We start from the raw sequence: 13,218 nt of genomic DNA, 5'->3' as shown, positions 1-13,218 counted from the left end.
CCTCATCTGTGAACTGATATTTTCCCTGAGTCAGAGGATTTTTTTCTGTTTAGTAATACAAATTGCAAAATAATCATCTGTCTCACTAGTAATTCTTTTCTGGTGGAGCAAAATAAGCATCTGTCTCATAAGTAGGTTGGTGGGGGTTTTTTTGGTGCAGCTGGTTGATAAAACCCTGCCTTTACTATATGAAAGCCTTGCATCTGTGTTAAACTCATGGACAAACTAGTCTTATAATATTCTTTGTTTTATCAGAATGTTAGTAACAAAAAGACTCAAAAATATCAGGAATGGAGAAATGATGTAGAACTGTTTTGGTCGTACTTTTAGTTATCACTGTTCTTGTGCCTCCTGGTGTAAGCTGTGCCAGTTGAGCAGGCAATTAGAGGGATTTTATGTGGTGGAGCGCATCTTCAGGAGTGTGGGTGTGTGAGTAAAGAAGGTTTTGAGAGAAAGGTTTTTTTGACTTCTACAGAGACCTCATTTGGGGCCTGACTGACTTGGTGAGCAACATCTGGCGTTCAGGGTGTACTTGCACTCTGCTGGCAAGGGCAGCAGGCACTCTCCCATAATGTGTCTGTATCCCCAGTAATGCACACCTGGGTATTCTTGCTGTAGATAAGTCACATTTCTGGTAAGGGAGAGAACTACACGGTGATTTTGTTTTCTTTTTAAATCACAGAGCAATTTAGTTACTTTCCCTGATGTTTATGTTTTAGATGGTTTCATGTTTGTTGGCTTTGTTGAGCATTTTATCCTAGAAAAATAATAACATATGGTGAAATAGTGTGCTGTCATAAACACAAAGCAGGAGGTGAGGGAGCTTTTGTACCAAGCTTTCACGCATTTGAGACCAACCCAAATTTATGTTGTGCTGTTGGTGATTTGCCACTGATTCTTCAGTGGCATATAAGGGAAGGTTTCAGATGATGTTTCCTCTCCAACTGCCACTGAATCAATTGGCAGCAATTAGGTGTGCAGTGCATGGGCATCCTGTGCCCCTGGCTCTGTGTTGCCTGAGGGGATGATACCCCTCCAGAGCCATATTCTGAGAGGCCTGGAAAAACATTAGTTCCTAGGACAAGTGAGGCGGCCTTGTAGAGAGGAGTGAAACCATGGAAACTGGGAGCTGTGGGGCAAGAGAGCTGGTGGGAATTTGAGACATCTTGCTGGGTTTGGAACAGCCATATGCCAAGGGCCTAGGAACTCACTGGCATGGACACATCATCATAAGTATGAAAACAGGACAAGTCAGAGAATGTGAGGGCTCTTGGTAATTTTGAAATATAGGCTAGAATAAAAGGGGTGGGGTTCATGTGTTGTGTTAAGTGGCATAAAGAGGAGTGGGGGACAACCAGGTACACTGGCTGTTTACTGTAGCATGTGAGAATCTCACCAAGGCAAATGCTGGGTCCCTGTGCACTGTTCAGGACCTTTCTTCCAAGGGCTAGTATGGTGTTTCTGCCATCTTCCACACAAATGGTGTGCATTGCTTTCCAGGGAACAGGTCTGTCTGCTGACAGGCAAGTGATGCTGCCCACCCGGTACCTGTTGATCCTGCCATTACATCTCAAACCTGTTAAATACCATTAATCCATACTGAGTGTTTACTTTTTCTTTTTAAATTGCAGGATGCAAAGAGAAAGTGCCATGATGTGAATGTGAAACAGCTAAATGAGAAACAGGACACCTGGGGAGGCTGAGCTGAAACTGCTTGTTCACAGGATGACAGACTGATTTGCTGTTGGAGACGAGATTCAGGAAATCTCACTCCTCTGAAAGACTTTCCTGAGTGAGAGGAGAGGACCAGGAGGAAGCACACAAAAGAGCGATGGGAATTGAGGGCCATGGTTACTTGAGATAAATGGCAGATCCCTGGGAGTCTAGCCTTGTAGCTGTTTGCTTTAGCTTTGTCTCTCTCCGCAGCTGCTTTTTCTTTTTTGCAAGCTGCTGCTGGGTACTGCCGCAGCAACACTGGAGATTTCAAGAGCAACGTGGGTGCAGAGTGTGAGGAGGGGGTGGGCAGCCCGCCTCACCATGATTCAGTTGTGGAAAGTAGTGCGGCATGTGCGTCAGCTGGAGCTCCACAGATTGATCCTACTGCTCATTGCATTCAGCCTGATCTCCATGTGCATCCTGGCTTACTACGTCACTAACAGTCCCAAAATCAAGGAGCCACCACCCCTTCCCTTCAGTGACTGCAGCAACCAGCACCGTGTCTTGATCCCACCACAAGCCAGCTGGAGGCTCACGAAATCTGTGGACACCTCACGCACAGATCCTGTGGTGCTGGTCTTCGTGGAAAGCATTTACTCCCAGCTGGGGCAGGAGATAGTGGCTATCTTGGAGTCTAGCCGGTTTAAATACAGGACAGAAATTGCCCCTGGCAAAGGGGATATGCCCACCCTGACAGACAAAGATCGAGGACGCTACGCTCTGATTATCTATGAGAACATCCTTAAATATGTGAACCTAGATGCTTGGAACAGAGAGCTGCTGGACAAATACTGTGTAGAGTATGGAGTGGGGATTATAGGCTTTTTCAAAGCCAACGAGAACAGCCTGCTCAGTGCACAGCTCAAGGGTTTCCCCCTTTTCCTACATTCCAACTTGGGCCTGCGGGACTATCACATCAACCCTAGTGCTTCCCTGCTCTATGTCACCCGGGCTAATGAGGTGGAGCAGGGTCCACTGCCTGGTGATGACTGGACTGTATTCCAGTCAAACCACAGCACTTACGAGCCGGTGCTGTTGGCCAGCACAAAGTCCTCGGAGTCCATTCCTCACCTGGCCACCCACAAAGCGTTGCATGCCACAGTAGTGCAGGACCTGGGTCTGCATGATGGGATCCAGCGGGTTCTCTTTGGCAATAACCTCAATTTTTGGCTGCACAAACTCATTTTTGTGGATGCCATTGCCTACTTGACTGGCAAGCGCCTCTGTCTCACACTTGATCGCTATATCCTCGTCGACATTGATGATATATTTGTGGGAAAAGAGGGCACTCGCATGAAGGTGTCTGATGTAGAGGTAAAGTCCGCAGAAAAATGTTGTGTGGTGTGCCGGGAAAGTCAAGGTTGCATTTAATTTGAGTGAAAGTGTTCATTGCTGCAGTTGTTCTCATCTTAAATGGAGAAGTAGCCAGCAAAGATGCTTGAAGCACTGTGTGTGATGCTCTCAAAAGTTTTGTGAGTTTCAATGGGGCATTTTTCATTCTGGGACCTCTAGCTGGCCTCTCTGAACTCTTAAGAGGAGGATGCTTGTGGTGGTCTGTCCTGTCTCCTCTTTAACATAGGCAACAAATGTGCAGATTTCCTCTGTCACCTGTTTGTAGCTGTAAACTCTACCTTTCAAAAGGAAAAGGCAAGTTGTGTTAGAATTTAACAGAAAAACTTTATTATCTTATTATTTAATATTATATGTATAAACTGTATATATTATATTGCAAAGCTGGAGGCCAGTCCATGTGGTGTAAACTGATATAGTCTATGTTTTAGTCATTAATCCTTTTAGGACATAACCAAATAGCAAAAAGAACAGTTTTCCTTCACCCTTTATTACACCCCCCACATATCCTCTACCAGCAAATTACTTCCCTGGGCAGTTAGTATCCAAAAATTCAACAGGCAAATGTGCTCAGACCAAGCCTTTTTGAGAGCAGTCTCCGTGGCCTTCCGACTAAGAAAGAGGGATGCCGTCTTGATAGTTTGTTTTCTTTGGCAGTTCTTTGAGTAATATAGTGACCTCTTAGGAAAGGATATGGGAAATGCACAGAGAGAAACATTTTGTGGAGAGGGAAGCAAGACAGGCAAAGGAGAAAACAAGTAGGAAGAAGGTAAGAAACTTAAGTGCCCCTTCTAATTCTCTATGTCCTTTAAAGTATGCGATAAAGTGTTCTTTGAAGCCTGTGATATGTGTACATCTGCTGCTTCATGGAGCCAAGGACTTGCCTTTGTATCTTCTCCATCAGTTCTGGTTTGTAGCCATTGAGGCAGGTGCCTCAAAAGGTGTAAAGGTGTAAAACAAAATACTGTGGTACTTCCATGTCTCTTACTTGAACTGAACCTCATCTGTTACATTTCCATGACCATTCTTCAACCTCACTAGGAGTCTTGCCACCTTTTTTACATGTTTTATGCATCCAGGCAAGACGTACCTTAGTTCATCTCGATTTTTTCAGGTCACTGAGATTTTAAGTTCTGCTTGTGATCCCAAATTCAGCCTGGAGAAACAGAAACCCTTACATTCTGTGTGGAGCTAGCTTTGTCATTTCAATTCACTTGAAGCAGGTCTAATTGGATGCCATTATTTATTTTACTCTCTTTGTTGTTTAATGATTTGTTAGAGTCACCTTTGACCATAACTCTCTAAGCAAATAGGTATAGAAAAAGTGTTTCCAAGCAGACAGGTATAGAAAAATGGAACACTTGGACATAATACTTAAGGAAAATACTAAAATTTAATTGATTTTACTGCAGTGTCCCTGTGTTTTGAGATCCTGAAATGCTCTGAAAGATATTCTTTTTTAAGAATCACAACCTTATCGTGGTCCTAAGCAGGCCCTACACCCGCTAATCCAAACCAGCAGCAGAGATTCTCACCTGTGTAGTGTTTGTGCAGGTTACAGACCCGTGTGAGAAAACAGGAGATAGGTGACCAAAGCTCTTGGAAACAAAGGGTGCTCTGGATGTTAAAAACAAACCCAGACAAGATAATTCCAAAAGATGGTTTGTTTGGGTTTTAACAGGGTGAAAATAGAGAAATAATCTGTGATCAGTAAGCAGAGAATCTCAGGCAAAGCGGATAAAACCCAGATATATCAATTTAAAAGAAGCTCTCTGATTGCAGAGCTACATGAGGTTAATGAATTTTTATTTTTTTAAAGCGAGAAATAACTACATGGATTTGTTGATAACTTCTCACCACGGGGAGAAAAGGGGATATACTAGTGACAGAACAGCTGGAATTTTCTTTGGCCTTTTATATGAAAGCTCTGTTTCAAGACTGTTACCGCAACGCACAGCTCCTTATCTTAAAGCTTAGATTACAGTGGTCAGGGTAGCGATTTGAAGAGGGGATTCTGTGTGAAGGTATAAAATTGACTCTGCTTGATCCATTGAGTCTCTTTGCGTTATCCAGGTCCATGTTCAGAGAGCTTCCCACACAAAGTTATTATTAAAAGAAAGTGCTGAATATAATTTGATCGAATGTATGCCAGTGGTACGTGTTCTGCGTGAGAGGATAAATGTTCTTATTTGTGATGCTTAAAGGACAGCTGAACAGCTTTCTTCTTTGACAAGAAAACAAGGCACCATGCTTGCTTTAAAGGTGATAATCCTTGAGTTCCTCTTTCTGCTGAAGGGCTGCAGCAGGAGCTTGCAGCCCTCAACTGAAGTGAAACAGAAGTTGTGTAAGGAAAATGTTTTTCCCTTGTAAAGTTTACCAGAGACTTGAGCTGCACATAATTAACAAAACAAAATCTTGGAGAATCCCTTCTCAATTATTCTACATTCAGTCTCTTCTAAAATTGTAATCCTCAGAATTTACCAAACCTTCCTGAAACTGGCCAACAAAGACAAGCCATTTCTACTGCAAAAGGATCTGGCTTTTATGATCTTTCCTGGTTGTCTTTAGGTATGAGGAAAGAAGATTAAGTAGATGAGGTTTTGCTTCTTTTGTTCGTAATCTCTACAAAGGCATAAGTAGTGAGTAATCATTGCTAGCAAGTCTGAGAGCAAGATGAATGAAAATCAAGGACAGTAGTTTCATTTTGGGTTATGAATGGTGACGGTAGAAGAGAGATAATCTAGTGAGGGTGGCTGTCGGCCAGCTTCTGCCTTTCTAAATTACAGAGGATGATCTTGCCTGAAATTAAAATACTCAGCAGTTTCTAACCCTGATTCTAACATTGTAGGGGAGATAGAACTTGCAGTATGTTGAATGCTTTCTGACAGCGCTGCTGTGAGCGACACCAGTGCTGCTGCCGAGCAGTGAGACAACTGCAGAAAATGTGCTGCCCAGTGTCCACAGGGATAGTTCCTGTGGAGAAGGTGTTTCTGCAACGTTGCTAGTGTGTTTTGCATGAGCATTTGAGGAGAGACTGTCAAAATACTCTGCTTTCTTCCTCCATTTTTTAATATCTGCTTCTTCTTTGTCCATGTACTGTTTTCCTAGACTCACAGTATTCTCACTTCCCAGCATCCTCCAACCTTATTTTTCCCCCTTTCACCTTTTTTTAGAGGGACTAGAGATAGGGGAATTAATATTTAGCATTTGTATGAAACAGATAAAATCTCTGCAAACACTTTTGGAAGTGAAAAATTTAATATCTGAAAAAGCAGAGTTGCATTAAGGGTTAGCCTGGTATTATTGCTATGCCAAGGACACCAGGCCAATTTAAAAAAGGATTAGATCCTGAAGAAGCAACCTGAAGTCAGGGTGCTGTGGCTTCCCCTAATTTCTTGCTCACTCCTAGAATTTTAACCCCATTGAGAGAGTTTTTATCTTTGGCATCAAGAGTTCATAGTGACTCTTGAGTAAATCTTTGCAGACCCATCAGCAAGATTATATAGATATTTTAATGTGTTGCAACAAAAGGCACCATTTTCAACTATTTTTCCCCTGGCATTTTCTTAGAAGTAAATATTTATCATCATTTCAGTGATGGACATAAAATACCAGGCTGATGCTTAGACCTTTTTTTGCATTGTGTCCAGAAAAGTGCACTGGAATGCAGATGTCTGTCACTTGGGCCTGAAGCATGGCTGCTCCAATTAAGGAATAAAGGCCTCCAGAAATACAGGTCATGAGTTGCAGAGGTTATTCTCTGATAAACAGTGACAAGCGTGAAGCAGGTCTGGCCCTGATGTGGCTTATGAGTAGTTGTGGCCAGTGCTGGGAATCTCTTGGAGACCCCATCTGTTCCTTCCTGTGGTGAACCTTGCTGAGCTTCTAGCAGAGAGCTTAGCTGGGGAAGGGGTCTTTCTGGCTAGCTAGTGGGCTTGACTGCATCTTGGAAAGATTTTTTTAATGTAAGTTAGAAAATATAAACAGAATTACATGGAGAGACTGGAGGGGGAGTTTTCTAGGGGAAGAAATTCTGCTTTTTGGAGATGGGGGGATAGCTAAAATGCTAGCACTCTATCCCATAGCACCTGAGCAACTAAATTTCTTAAATATGCATATTTGGTCTGTTTGCAGATTTGATCTGTTTGCATCTGGCTAGCTATTTTATGTCTTAATGGATAGCCTACTCCACATTTTTTTCATTGCCCTTCATTTAAGAGTCTCACATTATGGTTGTAAATGAAATGCCACTTGAGTCACCTGTAAGATATTATTAGTACTATCACATTCATCCTACTTTATAAAAGAGAAACATAGTGTAGAGGTGTCAGAGCAGAGAGGAGTGCCGTCTTCCTGGCCTGTTCCCATGTCTGTATTGTTTCATCTTACTGCAGCTCACAGACATCCCTAAACCAGTGTGCAAGGAAAGAGTGAATGCATAATTAGTTAAAACAAATTTTCAAATACTTTACTTGGCACCTTAGTCTCTTTTATCCTGTGCAGGGGAAAGACATTTCTTGAAATCTATGTCATTGCCACCTTGTGGGTGTGGCTGTAAAAAGGACCCAGCATCAGCAGAGAGATGGCACATGATTACCAGTGAACCCACCAGGAAAGCAGGATTCCATAAGGCTCCATAGTCTTAGAATTTCTGGGACCTCCACAGTTCCTCCCCAGTCCATCCCTGAACACAAAGGATTGCTGCCTGCTGGAGCAGGGCTTTTTGGGATTTGTCATCAGACAGATGTGTTGTCATGGTAACCCCAGTCAGGCATTAATCTCCCTCTGTGTGGAGGAATGCTAAGCCTCTTAACTGCTGCCTTTTCTCCCTCCACCCTACCCAAGAGCTGGAGGAACTGGATATGCCTTTCAGGGCAGCAGAGACAAGTGGTGAGACTTGGGACAGCTCTGGAAACCAGGGGAGAAGGAGAAAGTGGCACTTTTCTAAGATACTGGCTGATGTGTTCAAGGTGCTGGTCCCAAATTCAATGCAGCATTGTCATCCAGCTGGGCAGAGAGGTGCTTCTCTGTAGAGATATGCACTTAGTCTGTGCTCCCTGGTGTGTGGGATGAGTCCCTGGGTCTTGCAGGGTTATGTGAGGGGAACTTGACCTCCCATTGCCTATTCTGCATCTTGTGGAGCACAGGCTGCACATTAACACATAGGCACAGAGAAAGGGCAGAGTTTCAATTGCAAAGTCCCAGCCAACATGGGAGAGGAAGGGGGCATTGAGGTTGAGCCTGTAAAGAGTGAGCGATCTGTCACCTGGGAGTGAGATTTATTGTCCCTTTGTCGTAGCACAGATATTCTGCATCCTTCATGTTAAAGTGGAGGGCACCATCTGATTGTGGTTGTGAAGTGTCATTAGTTAGTACAGTAGGACTAATTCAAGTAAAGACTCTGCGTGGAGCACTTGGCTACTCTGCTTCACTCCACAGGCAACAATGCCTTAGCTCCATCCCCTGTGATACCTCTCCAGACTGAACTGGACACCAGTAGAGCACAGAGAAACATTACATGGCAGTTGAATATAAACATTTCTTTCTCCTGTCATTCAAACAGGCTTTACTGAGCACCCAGAATAAGCTGAGAACTTTAGTCCCAAATTTCACCTTCAACTTGGGCTTCTCAGGGAAATTCTACCACACAGGTAAGCCCCTGGCACACCTTCACCCCAGCACTTGCGTACCCCTGTGTTCTTGTATGTGTGTGTAACACCTTAGAGAGAGGATGATTCTCTGTTGGAATGACTCAGCATTGCAGGGGATTAGCCACTGCTTTGAAACATCGAGCCCCTCTTGTGCCTTGTCTTTTTGCACTTTCTTTTCTGCTCTCTGTAGGTACGGATGAGGAAGATGAAGGGGATGACATGCTGCTCAAACATAGGAAGGAGTTCTGGTGGTTTCCTCACATGTGGAGTCACATGCAGCCTCATCTTTTCCACAATGTCACTGTGCTGGCTGAGCAAATGAAACTCAACAAACAGTTTGCTGTGGTAAGTGGCATCACAGTATATTTACTTTACAGCTGATCCTACATACTAGTCTAGTAACAGTTGCATTTAAGAAAGGCAGTTCTGAAATTTTAAATTGCTGCATGGCTCATGCTGTCTTCAGGCAAGAAACACCATTTGTGTGCCTGCCTGTGCAATGGGAAGTGCTTCCTGACACCTGCATGGCCCCAGGCAGCTCCGCTACATTCCAGGGTGCAAATCCCAAGGCTCTTGTTTGCTGAGGTGTGAACTTGTAGCATTACCATTCAAATGCAATTAATTTACAAACTCTGGCAGTGACAAAGCATTTCCCTTTCCATCCTTATTCACTGTGGTTTTGTAAGGAAGTCACCTGATCAGTAGTATAAAATACTCTCTGTGGTGCTAACAGCCCTACATCTGGCCTCCCCAGACAATGCTGGAGGGAGTTACTTACCTAGGAAGTCCAGGGTAAATTCCCTGGGTTTTGGCAGAGGAGAGGGAAGCCTTGAGCAATGTGTTTGGTGCTTACAGCCCAGAGTTGAATATAGCATACGTGTTTCTCTGAAATGTCCTCTTCACATCTAGTTTGGTTCTTGGGATGGTAATCCCCTTGAGAATGGCAGGCTGCTGTCTTGTGTTCCTGTGATACACACAGACTAGGAATGATCTTAAATTTAGGGCACAGTTGCAGCATTATAGAAACAATTTGGGCTCCTTCTTTTCCTGGTTAAATAACAGTGCAGACTTTGCAAAGAGAGACAAAGCACAGAACACAATTACACACACTTAACGTAAAGCAGGCAAGCCGTGGGAAGGAGAAGGTTGCTGCTTCATTTAGGGGCTCTGGTTTTATTGTACACCACAAGGACAAACCTGTCGTCATTCATATTGTTACCAGAACCACATAATGGAATTAAAACCTATGAAATTCAGATATTTCCTGTCATTTCAGTATAGCTCCAGGACCTATATCTGTACCCTCAACAGTCTCTTGCTTCATGTATGCTTTTCCTTTAATTGCTAGAGACAAGACAGAGCTTTGTTATCATCTTTCTTTCTGTATCAGTTAAGGAACTTCTTTTTCCTCTTCCAGTAACTCACATCTAGGCATGTGGGAGGGAGATGTGTCACTTAACAGCATTGATTAGTTTGTAGTAACCAAGAAACCTGATCTGAAGCTTGTGAATTCATCTGATTTGTCACATCTGCAAGCTATGAGATTATTCTTACAGCAGCTGTTACCAGTGCTGGACATCCTTGTTGGTGTAGAATCACCCTTATATTTCTATAGATGCATAAAACAAGAGGTAAAAGTAGTATTTCAGGTTTCCCAGTCCAGAGAGTTTTATGTGACCGTCACTGTGCTCCAATTTGGAGCCTATTGCTAAATATAATCCTTTTTAAGGTTATTAGTTAAATATTGAATGATCAAGCTGCATATTCTGCTTTCAGGAGCATGGGATTCCCACAGACTTGGGCTATGCAGTAGCCCCCCATCATTCTGGGGTTTATCCTGTCCACACACAACTCTATGAGGCATGGAAATCTGTTTGGAGCATCCAGGTAACGAGCACAGAGGAATATCCACACCTACGGCCTGCCCGCTACCGGCGTGGATTCATCCATAGTGGAATCATGGTGAGCACAGCCGAGCAAGTAGAGCCCACTCTCCTCCTGCCCAAGAAACAGTCTCCTAGTGACCTCTATCAAAGACACTATTCTTAATATTATCAGCTAAAACCAGTTCCTGTGTTTCTCAGTACAATTCAGAGGTCAGTACTGAACAGAGAGCAAAACCAAGCACAAGACTAAACTAAGATCCCACTGACTTGTTTGCACTGTGATCAGTAAATGGTCGGGAGGAACATCAAGGGAGTCCCCTGAACCTACGTCACTTACGTCTCTTACTCTTTATATTGATTCATAGAGTGCTGGTTTGACACATTCATGTGTAGATTCTGCTGTATCTGCCTCCTACCTAACTTTGCTTTTCTCTGATATTTCCAGGTTCTGCCTCGACAGACCTGTGGTCTTTTTACTCACACCATCTTCTATAATGAATATCCTGGTGGTTCAAAGGAATTGGACAAGAGCATTCGTGGTGGTGAACTCTTCCTGACGGTGCTTCTGAACCCAGTAAGCTCATTCAGAAGTGGAATCAGTGCATGTGTGTCTGAGCTTATAGGCCTCCTGTGGGAAAGAACTTGATCTTATGGGAAATTCAGTATAACCACCTGTCACAGTGTGGGCATCTCCAGTGTGATGCTAAGGGGATGTGAAAAAGAGTGCCAAGGAAGTGCTTGCTAGTTAACGCTGCTTTGCTTTACACACTGCCAAGGAAGCATCTGTATTGAGTGCTGTGCAACACTCAGGAGACAGAAACTAGCCAGGGTGACATGCTGAGCATGGTCCAGAGTAGAGTGGGTGTTGCCTAGGTGGCTGCATCTTCGTGAATCAGAAGTGAGATGTGCCTTGGCTCCTTCTGTTTCATGCACATCTGCCGCTTGTTGGCTTCTCCTTGGGGCTAACTGATCTGTTTTGTTCAGAATAATTGCTTTCTCTGGCCTTTCCTTATGAAGTGTTCTCATCTGTTTTTCCATATGAATATGCTCAAAACAATTTCTGCATGCTTTCTATGTGATGTAGCTGTCACCGTAGGGCATTTTTGGGAGATCTGGGACTAACACAGGTGTTTCTTTTTCCCTTTCAATAATTTACAGTTCTGTCAAGCCATCAAGCTAATGTAGTACCCTCAACACTCGGCAGTCCCTTCCCAGTTCTTAGCCAAGGGTGCCAAATCGCATGAGTTTCTCACTTCCCATTGAAGTGGGTAAGATGTACTAGGTGGCAAGAGACGCAAAAGAAAAAGCTGTCAATTTTTGAAAATCCTGAATGGTTAGAACTAGGAGATGAAGCTTTGTAGCTGTCTCCAACCACAGATCACACTTCCTCTCATTTCTGCTTGTTGGCTGCAGCAGGAAGACATGCTGCTCTTTTTTGATTGTACAGTAGCTTTCTCAGTTCCCCACCTGAATTAATTTCTTACTAAAGCTGGATTGGAACCTGTAACAGGGAACCTGTTTGGAACCATCCTTTCTGTAAATGGACATTGCTCTGCAAGGTTTAGAAAGTGATTTTAGAATGTCTACCTCTGTAGCCACTCCTGAATATAAAGATGTTTAATCTCCTTTTCTCATTATTTCCAAACTTCTACCTTCTTCTCCTTATATATCTTTTTCACCAGTGCCTGAATATTGGCAAGAAGTCACGCAAGCAGATTGGAGAGAAAGAAGGTTTGTTTCTCACTAGTTTCCTGTGTGGGAACCCTTGAGTATTAGTCTCAGTCAATGAATTCTTGTTTGTGGGATTTCTCTTGTGACATCAGTGGCTCTGTTCACTGTGATGTTTTATTTTATTCCCTCTTTCTTTTGCATCTTGATTGCAGGGTTGAATATGCAGCTTTAGCTGCTTTTCATATGAGCTGTAGAGACTCAGTGAATTAGAAAATCAAGCTTTTTCCCATAAATGAGCTTCATTTTTAATTGTCTTTTGCTTTTTCTAGTGTTTAGTGCCTCTCTATTCCTCAAAGTAGAACTGTGATAATGAAAACACCCTCGCAGCTTGCTCTGGGTGCATCACACAAGGCTGTAGTTTGCAAACAGGCCCTGTGTTTCTGAAGGTTAGCCTCTGACCAGCTCTGGCTTGGTGTATGACCTGCAGAAGATATGGGTCTATAAAAGTCCTAGCTAAAAAGCTGAAGGGGTTAATACTTTCAGGTCTGGAAGCCAACCTTCTGTCCCTATTACCTGTGACACAATTATCTTTACACACAACAAACAATCTACAGAAAAGCTGGGGGGGAACTTCTTACAAGGGCAAGTAGTGATAGGACAAGGGGTAAAGGTTTTAAACTGGAAGAGGGGAGATTTACATGAGATATGAGGAATAAATTCTGTACTGTGAGGGTGGTGAGACACTGGGACAGGTTGCCCAGGGAGGTTCTGGATGCCTCATCTGTGAAGTGTTCAAGGCCAGGTTCAATGGGGCTTTGAGCAACCTGGTCTAGTGGGAGGTGTCCCTGCTCATGCAGGGGGGTTGGAACTAGATGATCTTTACAGTCCCTTCCAACCCAAACCATTCTGTGATTCTATGGTTAATAACAGTCTGTAGTAAAGAA

The 13,218-nt window shown here is 43.4% G+C and overlaps 1 protein-coding gene across 9 annotated transcripts in view; it reads left to right on the top strand.

Moving 5' to 3' along the window:
* NDST2 (N-deacetylase and N-sulfotransferase 2) overlaps nt 1-13,218 on the top strand; it is a 131,353-nt gene that overhangs the window by 105,011 nt on the left and 13,124 nt on the right. For all 9 annotated transcript variants that reach the window (XR_007889489.1, XM_051619587.1, XM_051619582.1 and 6 more), the window contains 5 exons: nt 1,632-3,030; nt 8,630-8,717; nt 8,908-9,062; nt 10,494-10,679; nt 11,049-11,177. Coding sequence is in view for 8 of the 9 variants with exons in the window: in XM_051619587.1 (XP_051475547.1) it covers nt 2,038-3,030; nt 8,630-8,717; nt 8,908-9,062; nt 10,494-10,679; nt 11,049-11,177 (1,551 nt within the window). In the remaining variant the exon portion in view is untranslated. The remainder of the gene's footprint in view (nt 1-1,631; nt 3,031-8,629; nt 8,718-8,907; nt 9,063-10,493; nt 10,680-11,048; nt 11,178-13,218) is intronic.

The sequence above is a fragment of the Apus apus genome, chromosome 4 (genome assembly GCF_020740795.1).
Source record: "Apus apus isolate bApuApu2 chromosome 4, bApuApu2.pri.cur, whole genome shotgun sequence".
Lineage (NCBI taxonomy): Eukaryota > Metazoa > Chordata > Aves > Apodiformes > Apodidae > Apus > Apus apus.
The sequence above is the reverse complement of the archived record's forward strand: the minus strand, read 5'-3'. Positions and strand labels throughout refer to the sequence as shown.